This window comes from Candoia aspera, chromosome 1 (assembly GCF_035149785.1).
Source record: "Candoia aspera isolate rCanAsp1 chromosome 1, rCanAsp1.hap2, whole genome shotgun sequence".
In the NCBI taxonomy this organism is placed as follows: domain Eukaryota; kingdom Metazoa; phylum Chordata; class Lepidosauria; order Squamata; family Boidae; genus Candoia; species Candoia aspera.
Genome location: NC_086153.1, coordinates 2,991,170 through 3,017,500, shown reverse-complemented (window position 1 = coordinate 3,017,500; position 26,331 = coordinate 2,991,170). Strand labels below are relative to the sequence as shown.

General features: G+C 49.4%; 1 protein-coding gene across 1 annotated transcript in view; it reads right to left on the bottom strand.

Moving 5' to 3' along the window:
• Positions 1-26,331, bottom strand: part of TRPV3 (transient receptor potential cation channel subfamily V member 3) — a 48,983-nt gene that overhangs the window by 10,327 nt on the left and 12,325 nt on the right. Inside the window, exons 2-11 of the mRNA XM_063291093.1 lie at positions 16,730-16,834; positions 15,450-15,539; positions 14,937-15,094; positions 13,134-13,310; positions 10,939-11,079; positions 7,926-8,206; positions 6,066-6,242; positions 3,156-3,314; positions 1,846-1,947; positions 708-781 (exon numbers count right to left, since the gene is read on the bottom strand). Of these exons, the coding sequence (XP_063147163.1) occupies positions 708-781; positions 1,846-1,947; positions 3,156-3,314; positions 6,066-6,242; positions 7,926-8,206; positions 10,939-11,079; positions 13,134-13,310; positions 14,937-15,094; positions 15,450-15,539; positions 16,730-16,834 (1,464 nt within the window). The remainder of the gene's footprint in view (positions 1-707; positions 782-1,845; positions 1,948-3,155; positions 3,315-6,065; positions 6,243-7,925; positions 8,207-10,938; positions 11,080-13,133; positions 13,311-14,936; positions 15,095-15,449; positions 15,540-16,729; positions 16,835-26,331) is intronic.

Genomic DNA, 26,331 nt, shown 5'->3' with positions numbered 1-26,331 from the left:
ATCCAGGGCATTCTGAATGCAAGCAGCCCTGATGGAGGTGGGGTCAGTGACAGAAGCCGGATGGAAATCAATGGCTTCCAAAAATGGCCTGGTGAAAATTAAAATTTATTTAGGCAGAAGGAGTGTTTCCCCACGATGCAAGTCTGTGTAAAGGGAAGGAAGATTTCTGTAATCTTGCAAAGCCGGGTTGGATTTTGGAGATGAAGGCACATGAAATATCCCCAAAGGAGTGTACATATATCCTTTACAGCTGTGTTTCTCAACCTCAGCAACTTTAAGCTGGGTGGACTTCAACTCCCAGAATTCTCCAGCCAGCATGGCTGGCTGAGGAATTCTGGGAATTGAAGTCCACCCAGCTTAAAGTTGCTGAGGTTGAGAAACACTGCTTTACAGCAACCTTTTTCCGCTAGGCCACCTTCCAGGAAGCCTGGACTCCAGCTGCCATCATCCCCAACCAAACTGGCTCCTGGACAGTGCTCGGGTGTGCAAAGCTGGCTCTTAAAACCTCTTTCTTGCTTTTTCTGAGGTTAGAATCATAACTGGCTGTAAATTATATCTACATTCCCGGGAATGCCTGTAAATTAATGAGAGTGAGCAAAAGGCAGGAGAATAGCTTTTAAGAAAAGCGTTTTTGGAAGCAAGCACCCCGAGGAACCGGAGGTGATTTCCAAGCTGTTCCACAATCTGGCTACGGACGCGTCACTTACAAGGCGAAATGGAACCAGGCGTCCGACAGAATTGTTTGCAGGTCGGAAGGCCGCAGCAAGAAGATGGCTATGCTCTGCAGGCGGAAATACACACAGGATAGAACAGAATCAACAGGCGCATGAAACAAATGCCACCCCATTCTAATCCCCAAATGCATCATGTCTGGGATTCCATTTCACTTTGAAAAAGAACACATTTCTTGCTCTCTACAACTATGAATAAATCAGGGGTGTCGTTGGGGTGGGGAAGAGGTCAAAAAAGTCAAGATGGCAGTGCAGTTGTGCAACTGAACCCGTTCCTTTTTAGCTGTGTCCCGAAACAGGTAGTCCTCGCTTAACAACCATTTGTTTAGCGATGGTTCAGACTTATGACGGTGCTGAAAAAGCAACTTATGACCACTCCTCACACTTACAGCTATTGCAGCATCCCCGTGGTCATGTGATCATGATTTGGGTGCTTGGCAGCCGGTTCACATTTATGACCGTCACAGCGTCCTGTGGCCACATGATTCGCTTAACAACCACGGTCCACTTAATACCTATGATTTGCTTAACGACCACCACAAAAAAGGTCATAAAATCAGGTCGGATTTGCTCAACGACCGCTTCACTTAGCAACCAAAATGCCAGTCCCAATTGTGATCGTTAAGCAAGGGCTACCTGTACACATAAAAGAGAGGTGGGGGGGTTGCCTCTTCATCTGATCGGACCCTTCCTCCCCCAAGCACACCCCTATGTGAACTTGTAAGAAAAACAGTTTTTAAAGAAAAAGGCCCACAATTTCTGGGAAGAAAATTACTCTTATCATTTTAACTATTATTGTTGGAAAAGCTAACCAAGTACCAGGCTAAGAAGTTGACCAGTGCAACGTTGGTGACTGGTAGTTCCCGCTTGGGATAATCCCATGAACCTTTTTGCTCGAGAACACAACCGACAGATCTGGCAGAGGAACCGCGGGAGGGAGGAAGCTGGCAGGCTTGCGCTGGGCAGATCCAGGAAAGGGGGTTATTGTAACTTCAGGTTCCAAAGGTTGTGTGTGAAGTGATCCGTTCGGGCAAGGAGACCCGTAAAGGTCGGAATTCTCCTTCACGCCCCAAGCTACCCGTCCTACAACAGGAATTCCTCCGGCAGCACTTACTTCTTTAATGGCAATAAAGGCGGCTCCCAACATGACAGCTGCTTGCCCCGCCACCTGCAACCAGTTCAGGTCTCCGATCAGTGCTAAAGGGTATGGTGGGGCCTGAAGCTGAAAAAGGAGGAGGAGGTAAGAATAAGTTACCCAGTTCAGCTGGCAGCCCCTAAGCGAACATGGCTGGCAGAGCTAGGCAAGGATGGGAGACCACCAGGAGAGGCCACTCGGGGCTGGGAGCCAAACTGGGAGGCGGAGAAGGCTTCCTGAGATAAGATGCAATGATAAATCACTTCCTCATTGTCTCTAAGGAAACCGTAACGATGGAGCAGTGCAAACAATCACCAGGAAATTAGCTCGATTGGAAGGAAATGTTATTTCTTAATTGGGAAACTGGTTTTATTAACCTGAGTGACACCTTGCTTTTCAATTCATTCATTCATTCATTCATTCCAAAGTATTTCGAGGCTGTTACTGCACAGTTGATGAGGTCACGCGGCATTAAAGCAAGACGAAGAACAAAGTCAAAACAGCGTCAAAAACAAGTGCTTCAAAAGGAAGCTGTAAGCTTTCTCAAATCTTGCCACCAATGGTGGGTTATTTGTTTTGCACTCTGGGCTAGAGGGAGCCTCTTTGAGATACCCCGTTTAAAAGGAGCTAAGGTAATAGCTATCACGGAATGAGGATGCTCCCACCCCTCTGCGGGGCTGGTCCAAAAAGCCCAGATGGCAATCGAAGCCCCATCCTATTTCATGCGTGGCAATGCCTGTAAAAAAAGGGCAGGGAGTTGCTCACATGACTGTGGCCACCATCTTGACTTTTTTGCCATCCCTGGCCTGTGGGCTGCACGTCAGGCTCACCAGCTCAGCCGCCACCTGTGGACGCCCCCCGTGAGGTACTCATTAGACAGTAAGTCAAAGCAAAAATCAGCTTAAGCAGATTCTTCACCTCAGCTGCCAAGGTTGAGGAAACACTGGTCTAGTGGGGAAGGCTCCAGGCTAGAAACCAGGAGGCGGTGAGTTCTAGTCCCGCCTTAGGCACGAAAGCCAGCCGGGTGACCTTGGGCCAGTCCGTCTCTCTCAGCCCAACCCACCTCACAGGGTCGTTGTTGTGGGGAAAATAGGAGGAGGAAGGCATATGAGGTCTCTTCCCCGCCTTGAGTTATTTATAAAAACAATAAAGGCGGGATAAAAAAATTTTTTAAAAAAAGTTTGGAAACTTTGCAGCGGGAAATAAAAGGCGGTTGATCACAGATGGCATGGAAGGGGGCGACCCTGCCCAAAAGAAAAAGAACGGGAGGGTGCTGCTGCCCAACCGACCTGCTTTGTGTGAGGCCTGTAATAGGAGAGCAAGGTCAATATCAGGTTGTAGAGGAAGTAAAGGCTGAAGGACAGGAAGAAGATGTGCCGGGCGAATCTCTTCCACTTCATCCGGAGCAAGGAATGCAGGGGCTCTAGAGCCAGCATTTCGTGCCGATTCTGCGTTGGAAAAAAAAAAGGAATCGGTCTATTCAGGCATGGAAAGGCATTTGGAGCAGGGGTTAATCCAGGCAAAATAATAGGTTAATCAAGTCGGGCTGCAAGCCTAAACGGATAAATTAATCAATAGTCCAGCTATTAGTCCAGCTATTCCAATCTCCTTAGCCGTTTCATTTATAGCTTGACTGCAGCAGATTCAACCCCTAACTGACCTTGGCTAATCACGAAAGCTAAGCAAGGTCCAGCAAGGTTAATTCTTGGATGGGAGACCATGAGGTTATCCTGAGCAGCCAAAAAAATCTTCCTGAAAGGAGGCAGGGGCAAGACCAGATGCTGTTGCCCCTGCAGAAAATCACAACAGTATATTCCTGAAGTTACCAAGCTTGATTCAAGACTTTACTTTTACTTTGTTCCCAACACCCCTGGGAGGTAGGCTAGGCTGAAAATATTTTTTGGTGCATGGTCACCCAGTAAACTTTATGATTAAGGGGGGCTTAGAGCCAGAGCTTATGCACTGGATAAGGAACACTTATTTTTAAGGATTTTTGGGGGGAGGGGGTCTTAATTAAGGGTTGAGATTCAAGTAGTTCTCCACTATTTATTATTTCTTTAGTCAATGAATTCAGCAATTAATTCTGCCACTAATAATAAGCATTGGATGAACAGCTTTTCCGGCTGAATGAATTCAGAGGATAAAAGAAAAGGACAGGGACGAATATTATGGCAAGCAACACCAAAAATATGCCCCCCCCCAATATAAGAGTATTTTCCCCTTTTTGCAGAACAGCTGTCAAAGGAAAGGGATCCATTTCTGGTAATTCCAGTGTTTTACCATCCCTGAATTTAATTAGAAATAATTGCACTTCCTCTCCATATTACAAAGTCTCTCTGGTCAGTTTAATCAGCAAGTGGCACAATTTATGGTGGAAATGAAGAAACTTGGGGGGAGCTGAAGGTGTCTCAAATGACATGACGACTTCAAGAGTGACAGTGAATTTTTCAGTCCCCCCATCTTTGGAAGTGCAGGTGGGGAGACTGAAAGATGGCTACTGGTGACTTTTACCTCTGAAACTATGATAAAGTTTCAGTTTACAGGAGAAACCTGCCATCTTATAAATTTCAAGCCCTCCCTGCAGATGCCACTATGACGTTTCTAAGAGTTTGGAAATCTGCAAGCAAGTATTGTTGGCTTGGTTCAGTCTCCACCACCAGCTGGACCAAGAGCCATGTTTTCCAGAGGTCTCCACCCCAGGGGCAAAACTGCCAAGCCATGACGGAGCTACGCTGCCACTGAATTTTATTAACACAGCATAAAAATAGAGGTAGTCCTCGACTTACGACCACAGTTGGAACTGGAACTTCCATTGCTAGGCAGGCAGTCATTAAGTGAGTCGTGCCCGATTTTACGACCTTTTTTGCTGTGGTCATTAAGCGAATCACCACAGTCATTAAGTGAATCACATGATCATTAAGCGAATCCGGCTTCTCCCATTGACTTTGCTTGTCGGAAGCTGGCTGGGAAGGTCGAAAATGGTGATCGTGTGAGCCCGGGACACTGCAACTATCGTAAATACATGCAGGTTGCCAAGAGCCTGAATTTTGATCATGTGACCGCAGGGATGCTGTGACAGTCGTAAGTGCGAGGACCAGTCATAAGTCACTTTTTTCAGTCTGTTGTAAGTTCAAATGGTTGCTAAATGAATGGTTGTAAGTGGTTTAGCAACGGTTTAGCAACCGTTCGAACTTACAACAGCGCTGAAAATAATATTCATTCATTCATTATTTATTTATTATTCACATTTTGCTACCACCCATCTCCCCCAAAAGAGGGACTCTGGGCAGTTTACAATAAAATTAAAACTATAATAATAAACAATTAAAATCCTATAAAATAAAACAATTTACAAATATAAAATACAATATAAATAAGTATAAAATCCAAGAGGCTAGAAAATTCTAATCAGGTGGGAGGGGCTCTAAGGCGTGAGCCACCCCCAAGGATGGCTGCCCACCTTCCCGCCCCACGCGAGACGGGAGAACCAGGTCTTCAGGGCCCTCCTGAAGGTTGGAAGTGAAGGGGCCTGCCTCACCTCCGGGGGCAAGGTGTTCCAAAGGGCGGGCGCCACTGCAGAGAAGGCCCACCTCCTGGACCCCGCTAGATGCAATTCCTTTGCTGACGGGGTCCGTAGCACGCCCTCCCTGCCTGACCGGGTGGGACGGGTCGATGTTATGGGGATGAGATGGTCCCTCAGGTAGCCTGGCCCCATGCCATGTAGGGCTTTCAAGGTGATAACCAACACCTTGAATTGGACCCGGAAGCAAACTGGCACCCAGTGCAGCTTGTGCAGTAAAGGTGTTATACGTGTCGCTCTAATATTGTAGTAATTAGGGTATTTTTATTTTATTGCTGAGCCAATTGTAACGAAATTTCATTTTAATGTACACTTTGGTGTATAGTGAAATGACAATAAAAGTTGTTCTGTTCTGTTCTATATTTCTATCCTATCCTATTCCTTGGTGCTCTCTGGGCTTGGCACTTTGCTTGCAGACGTTTCATGACCCACCTAGGTAACCTCATCAGTGCTGCTGAGGGGGGGCTTTGCTCCCATGGAATATACACAGTAGCTGTGATAAGGGCCAAAAGCATCCATTTCAACCCTCTATAGCTCCCAGTGCAAAAAAAGAAAAAAACCCAACCCTTGAAAAATGGAAGTTCAGTTGCTTTGGCAACGCCCTGACCTAAGGACTTACCCCAATATTTGTATTGTAGACAATGATGTCCAGTAGCGAGTTGTCCGAAGTGGTGTCCAGTTCTGTGAGGTCATAAAGGTTTGACTGGACAGGGCCGTAAGCCCAGTCGGTGAACTTCCGGGAAAGGCTGCGGATGGGTTTCTCCTTGATCTCTCTGCTGAGAATGTACTTCAGAATCTGAAACAAGCCAGGTCAAGAAGCAAAGCAGTGAAGAGTCCAGACTGGACAAAGACAAGGAAAAGAGGGTCTCACAGCCCCTGTAGCTTGGCCAGGACCACCATCCTGGCCATCCTGCTCCTGAGAAGGTGTCTATCTGCCGCCCTGAACGACACTGAAAGCTGAGCCTTGCAGCTGTTTCAGTTTTGCACACTGGCAAAGTTATCATTTAGGGTTACGTGTAGGCACTGGGGAAATTAAAACCGGGGCTCTATTAGCCTTCCCAGGCAGACCAGACAGGAAACACAACCAGATGAGCTAATTCTACTTTATTGTAAGGCTCATTGACAGAGTCTGGCAAGTCTGAAAGTACAGATCTCTTGCTGTCTCCTTTACAGCCTGAGAAACTAGGGAGGGTCCCTTCTGAGCCTCTTTCTCCACCCATTAAGCAGCTGCGGGCTCTGCCCTCCCTTATCGGACCGTTCCCTTGGCAGCATCTCTTCGCCCCGTCTCCCGAGGTCATTCCCACATAACATTAGAGGCTCTCAGCCATCAGCTCTGCTCAAAAACTTCAGCCCCCTCCTCTGAAGAAAACAGCTGGGGGTTTATGTTAAGGGCCAGAGGTGTCCCAAGGGAAGGGGTAAAAAAAGTCAAGATGGGAACCACAATGATGTGATGAAAGCTCTGGCCACCATCTTGACTTATGATCCCCCCTTCCCTGGCCAGGAAGCTATACAGGTAGTCCTTGACTTACAACCACAACTGGGACTGGAACTTCCATTGCTAAGTGAGGCAGTTATTAAGTGAGTCACACCCAGTTTTATGACCTTTTTTGCCATGGTCATTAAGCGAATCACCACGGCTATTAACTGAATTCAGCTTCCCCCATTGACTTTGCTTGTGGGAAGCCAGCTGAGAAGGTTACAAATGGCGATCGTGTGATCCCAAAACGCTGCAACCTTCGTAAATGGGAGCTGTTTGCCAAGTGCCTAAATTTTGATCACATGACCACAGAGACACTGCGATGGTCGTAAGTGCAAGGACCAGCTATAAGTAACTTTTTTCAGCACCGTCCTAACTTCAAACAGTTGCTAAACGAATGGCTGTAAGTCGCAGGCTACCTGTATATAAAACTTAAATGAATATATCTGTTAAACCAGTCATATTTTGTCATGATTACATCATTGTGTCTGGGCAATGAATCAATTAAGGATTTTTTGGATAGCTCCTTGTTTAATGTCTTACATTACCTTTTCAAAATCAGTCACTCTCAGTGCACCCAAAGCAGACTTTTGGGTCTCAAGAAATTGAGAATTCGTATAGGTTTTGGAATTTGCACCCCAGACCCATATCTGGCCCAACTCTTAACCTCCGTCTGATCCTTGCTGTATCTTGGATCTCAAGATTTGCAGCAACTATCAGACATTTACCGGAATTGTTCTTTGCAGAACCAGGCTTCGGTTGGTGCCTTGATTATAGGCAATGCGTCCCTTGCTTGTTAAATTAAAATTTTTCTTGGCTTCCTTTGACCCCTGCCTATCTATAAAGGACATAGCAAATGGAGCCCTCAACCTACGCCTAAACTTTCTCTGCTGTTTAAAAATGTCATATAAGGCAGAAAGCGCCCAGGGTCCCCCGTGTGGGGAGATGAGCGGTGACAAAAACATGATAAATAAATAAAGACTTGGAGTTAGCGAGGCAGACCTCTAACTTCCCGGTTTTTGCTGCTAGCTGCAGAGGCGTTAAGCCAGCCTTGTTCTTCATCGTCTCCAAATCCCGGCTTTTACTTTTCAAAAGGATGGTGTTGTACATCTGCCGAACAAAGTCATTTTGGGTCTTAAAGTCTTCTGCCACTGTCACCAATGCGTGGAGGATATTGTTCCCTCGCGCATCCTGGGCCATGATGTCGGTCTTGCTGTTCTCCATCAAGAGCTGCACTATATCTGGCTGGTTGGTGCACGCAGCTAACGCTAGGGGCGTTTCACCTGCGAAAAGAGTGCCAAATTGCAGGGTGTGAGAACAAAAATTCACAAGCTGTGGCCTCGAGGCCATCAGTTCCAAAAAAACAAAGGGGGCTGAAATCTTGCTAATCCCTGTTCCTTTTGGGGGTGGGCACATCCTTGAAAGCGCAGGAGATGTCAATGTTCTTGCTCAAGCTCTTCAGAGAGAAATGTCCTTGTTAAAAGTTTCAGGAAAGTTTCATCAAGGATTCCAAAAACCTCACAAGATTTGAAGGAACTTGCAAGAACGTTAGCAATGTTTAATAAAAAATAAAATTAGATAGGATGGATGGATGGATGGTAGATATGGGTAGTCCTCATTTTACAATTGCCACTGGAATTTTGGTTGCTAAGCGAAGCGGTTATTAAGTGAATCTGACCCAATTTTACGACCTTTTTTGCGGTGGTTGTTAAGTGAACCATCACAGGCATTAAGTGAACCACATGGTTGTTGAGTGACTAACATGGTTCCCCATTGATTTGGCTTGCCAGAAGCCGGCCAAGAAGGTCAAAAATGGTGATCACGTGACGCTATAACAGTCATAAATGCAAACTAGTCGCCAAGCACCCAAATCGTGATCACGTGACCGTGGGGACGCTGTGACGGTCGTAAGTGTGAGAACCGGTTGTAAATTGTTTTTTTCAGCACCGCTGTAAGTCCAAACCACCACTAAATGAGTGGTTGTTAAGTGAAGACTACCTGTAGACAGAGAGAGATGAAATTTGGGATGCAGCAGGCCTTGTCAGGCCATAGCTTACCAGCAGTTTGAAATATGATGTAGTAGTTCGCCTTAAGAAAAAATGTGAGAGCTGCTGTATTATATCAGGATTCACAAGTACTTTTCTGTCAAGCAGCTGATAAACAATTATGAAGCCAAGAATCACACATTTATTTCACCAGGGATGGCAGGGCTAAGATGAATGGGCGATTGCTAAAATAATAATTTCTCTGTCTTGTTCTGTTTGTACCACAGCTTGATAAAGGCACATAAGCAACCACTATGGCTGAACTGTTATTTATTATTTAATATGTTATTATGATGCCTTTATCAAGGTGTGGTATAAACAACACAAAACAAAGAAAACACAACGAATTGGAATTCAATCCAATTACACCCTGCCGCAATTGTGTAATCGTGTAATTCAACTCAGGACCCAGTAAACAAATATTAACATTAAAACCACCAGTGCAATAACTATGCATTTAAAACAATGCTCTGGAATAGGACTAAGAATATATGCAGGCATAACCATTTAAAACAGGTTGGCACGTGCCTCCAAAAGGGACGAGGCTTGGATTGCAACGGTGCGCGTGCCATCTTGCAGATTTTGCCCTCCCGCCACCCTCCTTGGATGCCCCTGGATGTTAATTAAGAGGATGGTGGAGCTGGCCTTGCACTAACCTACTGCAGTAATCTAATAAAAGGTTCTGTAATAAGGAATCTGCGTAGCTCAGCCCTGAAATGTTGGGTTCTTGAGATTCTCAGCGCCGGCTTTTCTGCCTACAGGTGTCTTAGTGCCGAGCTGAATGGTTGGTAAATGGTCTGCACAAAGCCTACGGAGAGACCACAAGAATCCAGCAAAAACGTTCTTTAAGTCCTTTTCGAAGGTCAGCAAATTCCACTGAGTGGAAGGGAGAGGGGGAAATGATTCCAGAGTTGTGGATCCAGGTCTCTAAAAGCTTGGTGCCTGGAGATCTCAACCCCTGGAGCAAGAAAAGGAAAGAAGATTCAGGGCAATCTAGAGAACCAACAGATCCTCGGGAGCCGGTCACCAGAGGCCACATAGACTAGTAGCCAAGCACTAGTAGTTTAAGCTGGGCTGTGGCCTGAATAGGGGGCCAGCGAAGGCCCTCCGATGTCCTGGATATGAGAATAACATGGAAGGTTTTATATATACAGTATATAAAGCATATACATAGTGGCAGGGTGTAAGATGCAGGCAGGAACAGCAATTGGTTAAGCACAAGACAGGCAACGGAGGGACACCCCATTCACAGTGTGGTCTCCTCCATCAGAAACCCAAGGAAACGTAAGCAGAGCATGTTGAAAAAAATTAAGCCCAGCTAGAGCCTCGTGTGGCAGGCGGCAGTATTGCAGCCAAAAACTCTCCCCGTGACCCGAGTTCGATCCCAGCAGAGGCTGGATTCTCTCTCGGGTAGCCGGCTCAGGTCGACTTAGCCTTCCGCCCTTCTGAGGTCGGCGAAATGAGCGCCCGGCTTGCTGGGGAAGGAGGCGACTGGGGAAGGCAACGGCAACCCACCCCGCTCCATAGTCTGCCAAGGAAACGTCGCGAAAGCGGCGTCCCCCCAGAGGGTCAGACATGACTCGGTGCTTGCACAGGGCACCTTTCACACACAGGGAAGGGAAGGAGAAGGAATCAACATGCAGATCCTAGCAGATGGTTTCCAACTTGGGTAGGGTGCTCTCATCCACACAACCCAGGTACAGGGTAACCATTTCTCCACCCAACTGTCTAACTAGAGAAGGCATGAATTCAACACACCTTGGATCACCTGGGGAAGGCCGCCAAAATTAAAAAAAAAAAAAAAAACAAGCAGCAAAGACTGTTATGCAATTTTTGGTCATCGCTATCCAGATGTTGCCGTGTTGGGATGCTGGGGTGTCACAAATTGGGACGCTGGGGGAACACACGTGGTTGTCGACCACCCTGGTCTGACCTGTTGAACCGTGCCTCAGCATCTGCCAGGCCCTTACCAAAATAAAACCCTTCGTGCTTGCGCTTGGGATTAAAGAACACGCCCTGCGCATGGGCGTTGACGTCCGCCCCTTTCTCAATCAGGGTCTGAGTGATGTCGTACTGACGCCTCTCGATGGCAATATTTAGAGCCGTCTGTCCTGGGATTGAAAAACAAAACTAGAATCACCGTGTTTGTCAGCAGGTTTCAATATTAATAAAAAAAAAATTAAAAATAATTTAGATGATAAACCTTCTTCGCCTCTGGACATGCTGAGAGCATCATGCTGTGTCACTCATCTAACCATGGTTTCTTCCACTTTAGACTGTCATCGAGCTTCTGTTTCAAATTTATCTTTCATGAAAGGCATTTGTGCTTATAATTCACACCCCTTGGATAACGTGCAGTATAGTGTTGCCTGTCTGCCATGGAGATCTGTCCCGTGACTTTTAATGTTGTTGTGGCTCTGACACGCTGTGGGTGTTCCTAAACATGGTTAACCTTTTACACAAACTTGGTCCACGCATACAGCTTTGGGCCTTGCCACCTTCAGGACTGTCTTCAAGAGATGGGGGGGCTGAGGACCCATGAAATCTCGGGAGCAGCCCCTCCCTCTGACCCACCCATCCTCGGAATTCAGATCTGCCCCCCTTTCTCCTTTAGAAAAATAATGAAGGCCATTCCTGACCATGCTGGAGGGGGTCAAAACAGTCAAGATAGTGGCCCTGATCACGCAATGAAGGACTGGTCTAAACGGAGGAGTCACTGCATAGTTGAGGCTGCCATCTTGGCTGTTGCGACCCCTCAGCATTAATAACAGATCCTGGCCTGGGATGTTGTGCCTTAAGTAACTATGATTTAATATATTCTCCAACATATTCAATATATTCTCCAATATAGTTAATATACGCAGTTACTTTAAGATTCAAGATACTCTTCTTCAATATATACAGGTAGTCCTTGACTTACGACCATTCGTTTAGTGACCATTCGAGGTTATGACGACACTGGAAAAAGTGATTTACGACCAGTCCTCGCACTTATGACCATTGCAGCATCGAGATCAATATTTCGGGGGCTTGGCACTAGGCATGTATTTACAACAGTTGCAATGTCCCAAGGTCATATAATCACCATTGCGACCTTCTCAGCCGGCTTCTGACAAGCAAAATCAATGGAGAACTGCGTAATTCATTTAACGACCGCTGTAAAAAGTGTCAAAAAATTGGGCGCGGTCACATGATGCCTTGCTTAATAACTGCACCACTTAACGACAATTTTTCCAGTCCCTATTGTGGTCATAAGTCAAGGACTACCTGTATTGAAAACTGTATTCTAGTTAGACTACTGCAATGTGCTCTGCATGGGGCTACCCTTGAAGAGTATCCGGAAGCTACAGCTGGTGCAAAATGTAGCCGCGTGGGCGATCTCGAGTTTCCCAAGATCAGCACACGTCACCCCTTTGCTCCACGAGCTGCATTGGGTGTCAGTCTGCTTCCGGGTCCAATTCAAGGTGTTGGTTATCACCTTTAAAGCCCTACATGGCATGGGTCCAGGTTACCTAAGGGACCGTCTCACATCAGCCCGTCCCACCAGGTCGTGCAGAGAAGGCATGCTACGGACCCCATCTGCAAGAGAATTCCATCTGGCGGGGTCCAGGAGGCTGGCCTTCTCTGCAATAGCCCCTACCCTTTGGAATATCCTTCCCCTGGAAGTGAGATTGGCCCCCTCCCTCCTGGACTTTAGGAAACAGCTAAAGACCTGGTTCTGTAATTATGCCTGGGGCGGGAGAGAGAGTAGCCATTCCTGGGGATGGCTAGTCTCTTAGAACGACCCTGCTCTGCTTGCGAATCATAAAGAACTTCCAGCCATCGAGGTTTGTATTATATTTATTGTATTATGTATTATAGTGTTTTACAGTTTTATATTTTTATTTATGTTTTATTGTAAACCGCCCAGAGTCCCTTTTGGGAGATGGGCGGTGATAAATTTGATTAATAATAATAATAATAATAATAATAATAATAATAATAATAATATTCTTCAATTTATATTCTGGGTTAATCCTCTAACTAGATTGAGGGTGCTGTGTGAATGCTACCGACAGAATTTTTTGCTCATCGTCCAAGCTGGAATAAGTCTGAGCAACTTCCCAGCGCTCACTAATGACCCGATCCTGTGACGCGTTTTGTAATATTTTCAAACCTGAAATACCTCTATACGCCTCCTCTGTGTAGGATGCATTAATAAGCTTTTCTAGGATTTGGTTTTCTTCTGCAAATGAGAGTAGAATATTCACAGTCTCTTTGGTATTCTGGTTGATGTTTAACAAAGCTTTCATTAGGCAGGTCTTCCCAGTGTCTGAAGAGGTCATTTTATTCATCAGATATTCTGGAAAATAATAATAAATTATCCCTGATGTTCCATTAAGTTAATTAGAGCTGATAGGCCACGCTACCACATAAACTAGGAGAAAATTACCGATCCCTTTCCTCAAAGGGAAATTAATAATCCACAGTTGTACCAAAGGCTTGTTTAAAAAAAAAACAAATAAAGCTCTTGCAGGTATTAAGTGATGCAGTGATCTGCATCCAAACGGTTGTTCATAGGGTGGGGCACAAAAAGTTAATGCTTCTTACTAGGAATGGACAAAGCTTAAAATCCTAGGGGCAGAACATCTGCAGGTCCCGGAATGTTCTGGAGAAAACCAGAACATTCTGGAGAATACTAGAACATTCCAGGGAACTCCAGAACATTCTGGGGAATCCTGGAACATTCCGTTTTTCTTCTAGAAGGTGTCCATTCATCACATCTGAGACCACCAGAAACCATTTCTTGCTTTCGAAGAGTTACTTCCAAAAACTACTGGATCCCCTCCCAAAATGTCTACATCGGCAAGTTCCTACCACATCCCCAATCAGACTTGTAATTTAGTTTTTTAAAGCAATATGAACAGTTATTAATATTATTTTATATTTCCCTTGCTTTTTTATATATGACTCAATACCCAGTTTCCAGTTTTCCAATACCCAGTTTCAAGTTTTCCAATTGCTAACGTTAGTCTTCTTGCTTTCAAAAGACACACCAAAAAGAGAAAGCCAACCCCTTAAATTAAATTGAAACAAATTTTCCTGATAGGGACATCTATCTTTGGCCCAGAGTTTTGGAGGTGTCTCCAGAACTTTTCCAAGTATGGCATTGGAAGGGAAAACAATTAGATCCCTGGGGAATAATCATACGTGCTTCATTGAGTGAACTTTAACCTTAAAAAAAATTAGAATCCATTTTGGTTTCTTTCTTAGCCCTGTGTGCTTTCGAGCCTACCTAGTGGTGTTTTGGTGGGAAGGGTAAAAAAATATATATATATCATGGGGGCAGCTGCACTTTTGTCAGCCCCAACCATTAGACCAAACAAAGAAATCAATTGCACCAGAAGGCTAAAACTCCCTTTACTGAGGTTGGCTCTAATAACAGAATCTTACAAGTGAGATTGTGCCGGACCCCTTTCCCCTTCTTATACTCCTGTGAATAAGGGAGGTGTCTGTCTCAGAGTCTTCCGCATGCTACCTGCTTGTTTTGGACCTAAGATACTTTTTCCCCATTGTGTTGGTAATGGATCTCGCCTATCTCCATCAAAGTCTTCTTCCTTACTCTCTACAGCAGTGTTTCTCAACCGTGGCAGCTTGAAGATGTGTGGACTTCAACTCCCAGAATTCCCCAGCCATCTTAAAGCTGCCAAGGTTGAGAAACACTGCTCTACAGCTTGAGTAATTGAAGACCTGACCCTTTTTAACATCACTCTGACACAGATAAAAATGGGCAAGGGCTTCTATGGCACAAGTGGGGCCACCCTCTCATCATTTTGGCACCCTCCCAGGGATGCCCCCGAGCACAGCCCTCGTGGCCCCCGGGAAGGCGGTGCCTCCTTCAGTTCTTGGAATCCAAGCTACCCAAAATGATTCCGGCCACAGAATTCACCTTCCCCTCCCTGCAGAGGTAGAACCAACTGCCACCAACCTTGGACTGTCAGGTTCTGGCACCTCTGGGACCGATCCTTCAGTTCCACCAGGAGGCTCTGAAGGTCCTCCAGGTTCCCATCCAAAACTGCCCGGAAGAGGTATTTTTTCAGCTTCTTGCGCCGATGGTTCTGCTGAGTGTTGTGGGTTGAGTTGGTGCTGCATGGAAGGGGAAAAGCGGGGTGCTGTTCAGGGCTAAGGCAAGCAGGGGGCAAGACCAATCTCTTTCCTTTTGGGGAAGGCGACCCGCTTTTGGGCACAAAATACAGATCAGCGCTTTGGACCCCCCCCCTTAATCTTTTCCAGGAAGTTGCCTGACGTGCCTGTTCTGCCAATGTCACGCATTGGCAATGCTTCCTCAGGAGGCTTTCCAATCAATTTTTGAAAACCTTCAGTTCCGGCTACGTCAGGAGAAAAAGACACAATCAATAACTCTAATCTGGCCTAGCAGTTAATCTATAGGCACCCACACAGGAGAAATTCCCCCCCCCCCAAACCCCATGCCTTGCCTTACCAAGAACCCTCTGCATTTGGGGTATATTCTGTCATGTCATCCTGGATTGACTGTGGAGAGTCCATATCTTCACATATGGAGGCGGAGGCGCTGGGCGACAAAGGAATGAAAAATAAGTGTACAGGTCAGGAGAACATCTGAACCAATTCCCAGGATATTCCTTCAGTCGGTCACTGGGCAAAAAAGAGGAAGCAAATCCACCTGCAACGTCCTGGCTGAATTCCTCTTCCCTGGGACCCCAAATTACAGGTGGTCCTCGCTTAATGACCACAATTGGGATCTGAATTTTGGTTGCTCAGTGAAGCGGTCATTAAGCGAATCCAACCCAATTTTACGACCTTTTTTGCAGCAGTTGTTAAGCGAATCACCACAGGTGTTAAGTGAACCAGAACTATGCTGGCTGGGGAATTCTGGGAGTCGGAGTCCACACATCTTCAAGTTGCTGAGCTTGGGAAGCACTGAGTTAGATGCTTGTGGAGTTTGGTTTTCAAGAAAACTACGAAGCGGTCAGATAATTGGCAGATTGTCCAGGAAGATGGGGATTGAAACTAAGTCCTAGGAAGAAAGACTGAAGAAGTGGGGTGCTAAGCCTGGGGTGGGGGAGAGGATCTAGGGGTAAGAAGAGGACCCTCTTCCAATGGCAGGAAGGATCTCAGGCAGGAGACGGTCAAGCCCTTCCAGAAGGCCGGCACCAAATAATGGATTTAAGCAACAGGAATCTAAAAGTCAGACAGACGTCTGAAAGAGTTAGAGCAGGTGGACAGGGGCGTCAATGACCAGCAGAGGAAGCGGGCTGCCCTTTGCTGGATGTGATCTAGTTGGGGACACTTTCTCTTGGACTCCTAACCAGAGGGGTGGGGTTGGACTAGATGATTCTAAGCTCCTGAGGGAATCCTATGAGATTTCAGAGTCTGAGGAGGGGGGAGAAACTTTTTGTTTCTGGCCATGATAGGAACCTTGGGTCCCCGTTGCAAGAAACAGACGGCGTGTAGTTCATTTGTGCGGAATTTTATGGCGTGCAGGGGGGGTGTCAAAAAAGTCAAGATGGCAACAGATATTTTAAAAAAGGGTTCTCACCATATTGGTGCAGGCACCCTCTTGACTTTTTTGGCCACCCACCCCAGCAGACACCTGGATTTTCCATCCCACCCTGGAGCCGGATGACTATTGAACATGCACGAGATATGCACTATTTTAATCCTTCCCGTACTCGTCCCACGTTGCTTTTATGATGGGGCAGTTGATCAATCCAGTAAACCCATACATAAATCAGTACCCACCACGGGCGGATGTTGGAGTCCATTGGCTTGGAGAAGATGGGGGGAGACGTCCGGCTTGGGGAGATGTTGCTTTCAAATGCTTCGATCTCAAGAAAAAAGTGTGAACTGTTGAATGTATTTAATAAAAAAAAAAGCTGGATTAGTGGGATTTGTGGAACAAGAAGCAAGATAGACAGACAGACAGACAGACAGATAGATAGATCTGTAGAACCTCCCTGGACAAGGGCAGTCTATCTGTAGCTATGACTTCCTGAGGGCATCAACATGGAACGCTTTTTGCCCTTTTTATCCTGCTGTTGCGCTGCCCAGAAATATCCTACCTTCTTAGGGTAGGATTTGGGGTCAGGATGCTCTTTTCAGGGATTTTTCATCCCTCCAAATGAAAAATTCCCCACTCCGCTCTAGTCCCCATTATCCCAGCCTCCTGGTGGAGAATGATGGGCAGTGTAGTCCAATGCACCCCAGGGAAGGTGGGATGGAAGGTTGTGTAACTGTGATAATAAACTCACTGCCTGTTTGGTCTGCCTGTTGAAAGAGGGCAGGAGTTTGGATGGGGCTTGTGCCGAAGGGTCAAAAAAGTCAAGATGGAGGGCACAGCTGCATGTCACACATTAAAAAGCGGCAGAACAATTGTGTGGTCATTGCCACCACCTCGACTTTTTCTAACCCTCCCTTCACAGACACCCTTGGGTTGGACTAGAACAGTGTTTCTCAACCTCAGCCACTTTATGGTGTGTGGACTTCAACTCCCAGAATTCCCCAGCCAGCATGCTGGCTGGGGAATTCTGGGAGTTGAAGTCCACACAGGTGGAGAAAGACCTCCAGGAACCCATAGCATCCTATGATCCTAGGTAATAAACCTGCAGATAAACCCACATTAGAGAAAGCCCCAAACAGGACAGGAAGGGAAGGAAAAAAATCACATCACCATTGAGTAAACCGAAGGGAAGTCCAGCCATTATGCCGTGGGGCACACCTACCTGCCGAGGTGGGGTGTGGCGCTTGGGACCTGCCTGGATTGGACGCGCCAGGAGAGGGTGGAGGGAAAAAGAAGAGAAGCAGGATTGAGCCTGGTTGCAAAGGAGAAACACGTCTAAATATCGAACACTCGTCAGCCAGAAGGAGCAACGCGGGGCTGCAACGTGGGGCAGGTGGCTTCCTACTCGCCTCTCACTGCCGGGAGTCAAAGAAGTCAAGATGGCAGCCGCAAGGGGGGGCTGTGTGCAGTCTGACCCCCCATCTTGACTTTTCTGACCCTCCCCTCCATCTTTCATTAAACTCTCCAAGATGAACTCAATCCCACAGACACGTTGCATTCTTTGGATTCGTTTTCTCAAGTTCCTAGCTCATTTTACAGTCCTGGGCTAACCAGGCATTTTAAGCAACCCCAAAATAACCCCATTCCCCCAAAAGTTAACTGGGTCAGTGAAAGGGGTTAATGAGTTTGCAAACTGCAAGAAGACCTCAATTACCAGCCCACTCCCAAACACAGAGTGTTAAATTCAGCTCCAAAATGCATCCCATCATGTAAAGGATTAAGCTCACTTCCCCCATCCCCCTGTATCATGTGAACATGTAAACCCAATCAACCATCCCAGTTTGCCTACCAAGTCCTCCGTGCAAAAGAGTTGAAGAGACAGACCAGCCCACCTGCGAGCCTCTCTATTATAGAACTCTCTGGGAACAGCTGGCAATGCAGAGTCCACTTCCCCAATCCTGATTGGCTGTAGTGACCAAGCCACACCCCCTGCCCCCTGTCTGGCCAATGAGGAATGGCCTAGGGATGTCCTGAAGTCTTGCTAATGCCCTCTTGCTGCAAGGGCTCTTGGGCACTTACTTAAGAAAGTGGGCGGGGTCTCAGTGCTCACCAGGGGTGATTTTTTGACCTGGTTAGGTGGTTTTGTGCTGCCAGAGCTAGCAATTTTGGGGTTCGCTGCTGACTGGGTTAAATGCAAACACACTCACAGTGGCCTTGTTCTCACAACATGTTGGTTTTGAATCGATCCATTTTCTGGTTGCACCCAATACATTGAATCATACCTTATCCAATAGGATGAGGTTCACACTTCCACCTCAGCCACAAAAACAGATCAAGATTAAAAGAAACCAAGGTTAGCAGGTTGTGTGAATGCAGCCATTTGCTCTTTCATTGAGCTGGTGGTGCAAATGCAGCCTGTATGCTTGTTGTCTGAACTCATGCAGGACAGTCTAAATGACGTGGCAGAGCGGGACTATTCTGTGGTTTCTGGCACAAGGATCATGAACTAGCATAATGGCATTCAGGCTACCATGGTAATTACACATACCAAGATCAACCCTACTGGGTCACCTTGTGCCAATTGCTCTTTCTCAGCCTAACCTACCTCGCAGGGTTGTTGTGTGGGTAAACAGGACAGGAGGGAATGGTGAGCATATTGATTTGAGCTCTTGATTACTATATATAGGTAGTCCTCGCTTAAAAACCATTCATTTAGTGATGGTTCAGACTTGCGACAGTGCTGGAAAAAACCCACTTATAACCGGTCCTCACACTTAGGACTGTCACAGCGTCCCTGCAGTCACAGGATCACGATTTGGGTGCTTGGCAACTGGTTCTCTCATATATATGAGATATATATATATAAACATATATTTATTATATTTTATAATACATATTTTATTATTTATATTAAACTTTATTTATTTATTTATTTCTCGAATTTGTGCTACCACCCATCTCCCCTCAAGGAGGGACTCTGAGCAGTAAATATATTTATTAATCAAGATATATATATAAAATATATATAGACATACATACGTATACAGTACATATATATCCAATTATATGTATTTCAAGCATTCTCCCAATAAATCCTTAAGAATTATACCGATCCCCCCATTGCATTTTCTGAGGATACTTAAGGGCTGTTGATGGCATCAAGGCGACAACCCCAACCAAACTAAACATTCCATTAAAAAGCACAACAGCAAAAATGGGGGAGATGAAATGTAATCAATAAGGGTTATAAGCGAGAAGAAATCAATCTGTCAGCGCAGACCTTGCCAGGGAGGGCTATGTGGCCATAAGGTTTCAAATTATCTGAGTTCTTTTCTCTTGTGGGTGCATGTGTGAATCATCTCACATGGGCAAAAGGGGATGCACGGATTAACTGAAAAAAATTGGTGAAACTGTCAGCCTTCCTAGGTAGACCAGACAGGAAACACAACCAGATCAGCTAATTCTTCTTTATTGTAAAGCTACATTGACAGAATCTGGCATGTCTGGAAGTACAAATCTCCCTCTGTCTCTTTTACAGCCCGAGAAACTAGGGAGGGTCCCTTCTGGGCCTCTTTCTCCACCCATTGTGCAGCTGCGGGCTATGCCGCCTCTTATCTGACCATTCCCTAGGCAGCATCTCTTTGCTCTGCCCCCCAAGGTCTTCCCCACATATCATTACACAACGCTTTTCCTCCTTTCCTTGGTCCAGACCTGGCGATGGGAGGGTGGCTCATGCTGCCTTCTTTATGTATATTCCAGGCCTCCATGTACCCATTCCATAGGCACTTCCTCACTCGACAAATAGCATTCCCCATTGGGGATTTATAGCCTATTCTAGTCCAGATCTCCATTTAATGCAGTGTTTCTCAACCTTGGCAGCTTTAAGATGGGTGGACTTCAACTCCCAGAGCTGAAGCTGCCAAGGTTGAGAAACACTGCATTAAATGGCTTGATGTCATGAGTGCCGTTGAGCTGAAGTCATCAGCGCAATGGCACACATGACAATAGCAAGGAAACAGGAGAAGGGGCTCAAGATAAGTAGCCATCAACTCACAACGACTAACGGCCAACAAACAATAACTAAACGGATCACGGAGCACACCCGAGCCATCAGCGCCAATACAATGGGGATCGCCCAGCTGACAGCAATCACCGGATGAATAGAAAAGCCGATGATGGGCGATCCCGGAACGCCAGCGGGGCCTCACAACCCCTCACCCACCGGCAGGGCAACGTATTGGACAAAGGGGGGTGACGTGACCGCGAGTGAGGGGGCGCTGACCGGCGCGGGGTATTTAAACCCCGCACCGGCGCGCTCCTGTCACTCTCAGCTATTTTCTTCCGACGCTGTAACTGCGCTGTGAATAAACCAGAGCCTGATCCATCGAACCAGTGTCTGAGTATTATTCAGAGGCAGGCAGCGCATGACATAAAGCTGAGAGTCATAAACTCAGCCTCGCCGAGCCCCACCGGACGACAACGAGCCGCGGGAGGAATAGACGGCGAGAAGACCAGCAAGATGAAGCCGGAGCGACGCGGGCAAGGAGGGCGAGCCGCGCGGCAAGAGACAGAGGAGGACCGACCAAGGCCAGAGGCACCGCGGACTCCCGGAGCCATGGACGCCCACCCCACCCGACCCGAGCCTCAGCTCCAACCCCAAGGGGAGATGGCGACGGAGGCAACCCGACCGCGGGAGGGAGCAGCATGCCTTCCGAAACCAGCGGAGGATCCCGCGCCCCACATCGCACCCCAGCAACGGGCGTGGAGCGACAGCCCAACGGCGGTCAACACGGAGGAGGACGATGGAGACACCCAGCAGACGGCGGAGGAAGCGGACCAGCGGCAGAGGGAGGATGAACCCCGCCGGCAACCCACCCCCGCTGACGCACCAACGGAACCGGCCCCAGCGGCGGCGTGGGCTGTGGACGAGGAGGCACGAGCTGAACTCGCGGCCATGCGGGCTCAACTGACGGAACTCCGGACCATGCTCCAGTCGCTTATGCCCCCCGCGCCACCCAACGACGTCCCCGCACAGGCCCACACCCCGAGCGAAGCACCGAACCCCCACGGGCCAGCGGAGGGTCAGCAGACGGCACAGGCGGACGACACCACAGACCGGGAAGCGAGAGGCAGGGCCGCGCAAAACGCCCGGGCCCCAAAGGACTTCCCCATCTTCTTCGATGGGAACCCCACGAAACTCTCGTTCTTCGTAACGAACGCCAGGGAGTTCATGGGGAGGCACGGACACTCCTACGACTCCGAGGCCGACAAGATCGCCGCCGTGGCGATCAAACTACAAGACAGGGCGGTGGACTGGTACGTCCAACTGTACGAGTCCAGCTCCCCCGCCCTCGCCACCTTCCCTGCCTTCATCAATGAGATGAAAAACTACTTCGAAGACCCCCTAGCCAAAGTAAGGGCGAAAAGCGCACTCCAAAGACTTAAACAGGGCACACGCACGGTCCCTGACTACGCCCTGGAGTTCAAAGCCCTCGCGGGGAAGGTCAGCGACTGGTCCGAGACCACCCTGCTGGAAATGTTCAAAAGGGGGCTCAATCGCGACGTTCTCCAATGGGCCCTCTACCGCGACGACCCAGAAACGCTACACGGGTGGATCCACCTCGCGGGGAAAGCCGAACACACGCACCGCACCTTCCTCATGACAACTACGGAAGACACAAACTATGCCAGAAAAAAGGTACCCGCACCACACGTGGGGATGGCCGGCCCCATATACCCAAAAAAGAAATTCAATCGGGAGCCCTGCGGGAAGTGTGGCAAATTAGGGCACAAGACGGTGGATTGCTTCGCCAACCGACCGCCGACCAGTGCGCCTAAACCCACCCCGAAAATTAGCCCCAAACCACCCAACCTGGGGCCGCCCCCTCACCGCCGAATGACCGTGGCCACAGCGACACCAGAGGAAGGCTGGGACGCCTACTGGGGGGAAGAGGATAACGTAGACCCCGACCAGCCGGCGGGAAAAGCTCCCCGCCTGCCCTGAAACGCGTTGCGAGGCAGGCGGTAGGACAGCAGCGCGGACCACCTCGACGGAACGACGAAAGCCCCGTAATAATGGCGGCAATCAAACTCTCTGCCGGCAACGGAGCCACCACGGCCGCGGCACTAGTGGACTCGGGGTGCTCAAAAAACCTCATCCACCCCGACCTAGTCGCCAAACTCGACCTCCGCTGCTTCCCCCTCCCCACGCCGCTGGCATTCCACCAGCTGGACGGCTCCACAGCGGGAGGGAAACCAGCCACGCTGCAAACCGAGCCGGTCACCCTGCAAATGGGCACTCACACCGAACGCACATCGTTCGTCGTCACTCACATCGGACGGCCCATTGCAGTCCTGGGGATGCCATGGCCCGCGACAAACAACCCGCGCATCAACTGGGAGACCCGCACCTTCACATTCGGCGACGGCGAGTATCGAGCACCAGTTCCAGCGGGCAGAACCAACCCCACTGTAGGACGAGCGGAGGTGACTACACAAGACAACGCCGCTACCACAGCAGACCTACCGGAACAATACGCCGACTTCTCCGAGGTCTTCGGAGAGGCAGAAGCTGACCAACTACCCCCCCACCGCAAGACGGATTGCCGGATCGACCTACTGCCCGACGTCCCCTTACCTAGACCAAAGATCTACTCGATGACCCCGAAGGAGATGGCAACCCTCCGGGAGTTCATCGATAAAAACCTAGACAGGGGATTCATAGAGCCAGCATGCTCACCGGTCGGAGCCCCCGTCTTATTCCGGGAGAAGAAAGACGGGACCCTACGGCTCTGCACCGACTACCGGGGCCTAAACGCGGCTTCCCTGTCCAACAAATACCCCTTACCCCTGGTGAAGGACATGCTCGCCCACCTGTCCACGGGCAAAGTCTTTTCCAAACTGGACCTTCGCGAGGCGTACTATCGCATCCGAATCAGGGAGGGGGACGAATGGAAGACTGCGTTCAACTGCCCCCTAGGCGCCTTCCAGTACAAAGTACTGCCCTTCGGACTCGCGGGGGCCCCTGGGGTGTTCATGCAGCTCATCAATGAGGTACTGCATGAACATCTGTTCAAAGGGGTCCTGGTCTACATCGACGACGTCCTTATTTACACAAAAACGCACGAGGAACATGTGACCCTAGTCAGGCAAGTCCTCGACAAGCTCAGAAGGGCGCAGCTCTATGCCAAGCCTACAAAGTGCGAGTTTCACAAAGCGCGCCTAGACTACCTGGGGTACCGAATCTCCGGGGACGGCATAGAAATGGACCCCGCAAAAGTCGAGGCGGTGCTAAACTGGGAGCGCCCCCGCGACAGACGCCAACTACAGAGCTTCCTCGGATTCGCGAATTTTTACAGGTCATTCGCCCGGGGGTTCGCAGAGATAGCCCTCCCCCTAACGGACCTACTCAAAACCAAAGGGGTGGGGGACACCCGACGCGCCAAGAACCCGGGCACAGTGCTGAATTGGACTCCCGCGTGCCAGACCGCATTCAACAAGCTGAAAGCGCTGTTCACTACGGAGCCAATCCTCGCGCACCCGGACCCAGAACGGCCGTTCGTGGTCCAAGCCGACGCCTCAGACTTCTCCCTGGGGGCCATCCTGCTACAGAAAGACCCCACGGGACTCCTGAAACCATGCGCCTACCTGTCAAGGAAGTTCTCCGAGACAGAAAGGCGATGGCACGTCTGGGAGAAAGAAGCCTTCGCGGTAAAATCAGCGCTAGAGACATGGCGACACCTACTCGAGGGAGCCACCCAACCATTCGAGGTCTGGACCGACCACCGGAACCTCGAGGCCCTACGAACGCCCAGACGCCTTAGCCCAAAACAGGTCCGATGGGCCCAATTCTTCAGCCGCTTTAATTTCCAGCTGAAGTTCATGCCGGGAAAAAAGAACTTCCTGGCCGACGCCCTCTCCCGACTGCCCCAAGACGAAGAGCCCGCCCCAGACACCATTGGGACGGTCCTATCCGCCTCGCAACTGGGGATGGCCGTGACCACCCGAAGCGGCGCTCGGAGGCAGCTCGACTCTACGGCGCAGCCGACGGCGGGACAACCGGCGACCGGAAGAAGCCAACCGCAACTACCAGGGGGAATGCGCACGGACCTCGCCGCCGCCCTCAAAACCGACCCCTGGTTCCTGGCAAACCCCGACAAGGTAACGATGGCACAGGACCTAGCATGGGGGGAAGGCAGAATCTACGTCCCGGACTCGCAACGCCAGGCGATCTTGCATAGGTCACACGACGCCAAACAAGCGGGACACTTTGGGTTCCTCAAGACCCTACACCTAACACGGCGTCAATTCTGGTGGCCCGCGCTCAGGCGAGACGTAAAAGCATACGTAGCGTCCTGCCCAACGTGCGCTAGGGCCAAACGGGCACCAGGCAAACCCGCGGGGCTATTACAACGGGTGGCAGAACCCTCCCGCCCATGGGAGGAAATCTCTATGGATTTTATAGTGGACCTCCCACCCAGCCAGAAGAAAACGGCCATTTGGGTGGTGAAGGACTACTTCTCAAAGCAGGCCCACTTCATCCCCTGCACGTCGGTCCCATCCGCACAACAGCTAGCCAAACTCTTCCTCATCCACGTGTACAGGCTACACGGATGTCCCGCACGTGTGGTGACCGACAGGGGTACACAGTTCACCTCCAAATTCTGGCGGGCCTTCCTAAAGCTGACGGGGACCCAACAGGCCCTATCTACGGCCTGGCACCCCCAGACGGACGGAGCCACAGAGGTTCTTAATGCCACCTTAGAGCAATTCATACGCTCATATACTAACTATCACCAAGACGACTGGGCTGAACTGCTCCCGTTCGCCGAAGTCGCATACAACAACGCCGTCCACACGAGCACGGGGAAAACTCCGTTCGAAGTAGTCTCGGGGCGCGACTTCGTCCCCATACCGGAGCTACCTCAACCCCCGGAACCCCAGGTGGACGCTAGCGACTGGGGACGGAAGATCGCGGAATCATGGCCAATAATCACGGCGGCGCTGAAGGATGCACAGGCAGCCTACAAAGAGCAGGCCGACAAGCACCGGCGCCAACAACCGACGTTCCAAGCGGGGGATATGGCCTACCTATCAACCAAGTTCCTAAAGTCAACCCAACCCTCGAAAAAACTGGGGCCTAAGTACATCGGGCCGTTCCGAGTCACCCAAATAGTGAACCCGGTAGCAATACGCTTGGACCTGCCACACAACCTACGGAGACTCCACCCGGTGTTCCACACCAGCCTCCTGAAACCGGCAACCACCTCTCGATGGCACCCAAGCACGCCACAGCCCTCACCGGTGATGATCGACGGGCAACACCACTTCGAGATAAGGGACATACTCGACTCCCGCAAGCAACGAGGAACTCTACACTATCTGGTCAGGTGGAAACACTTCCCCCACCCGGAATGGGTGGCGGCGCACAACATTAACGCGCCTGACCTAACCAGAGCATTTCACCGGGCATACCCCGACAAGCCACAACCAAGGTCAGCAAGCCGTCCCCTGCAAACCCCCCCCCCGCAGGCCCCCCCCGCCTCCCGTGCCCCAAGGGAAAGGGCCCCCCCAAGCCCGCGACTTGGGTGGGCCTCCCCCCCCGGGACTCACTCCCCCCGCCCCAGGCCCACGAGGTGGTGACAAGCGTTCGCCAGCACCCTCCCCCCGCCCCCCAGCCGCGGGGGAGTGGCAAGCAAGTCGACAGGGCAACCTGGGGGCAACGCCCAGGAGATATAACAAAGGCGACGCACTTTAAATGAAAAAAAGAAGGGCCCTACCTGGAGCTGATAAGCACCCGACCAGCCACGCCTCTCTCCTCGCCGAACTGAGCCAAACAAACAGG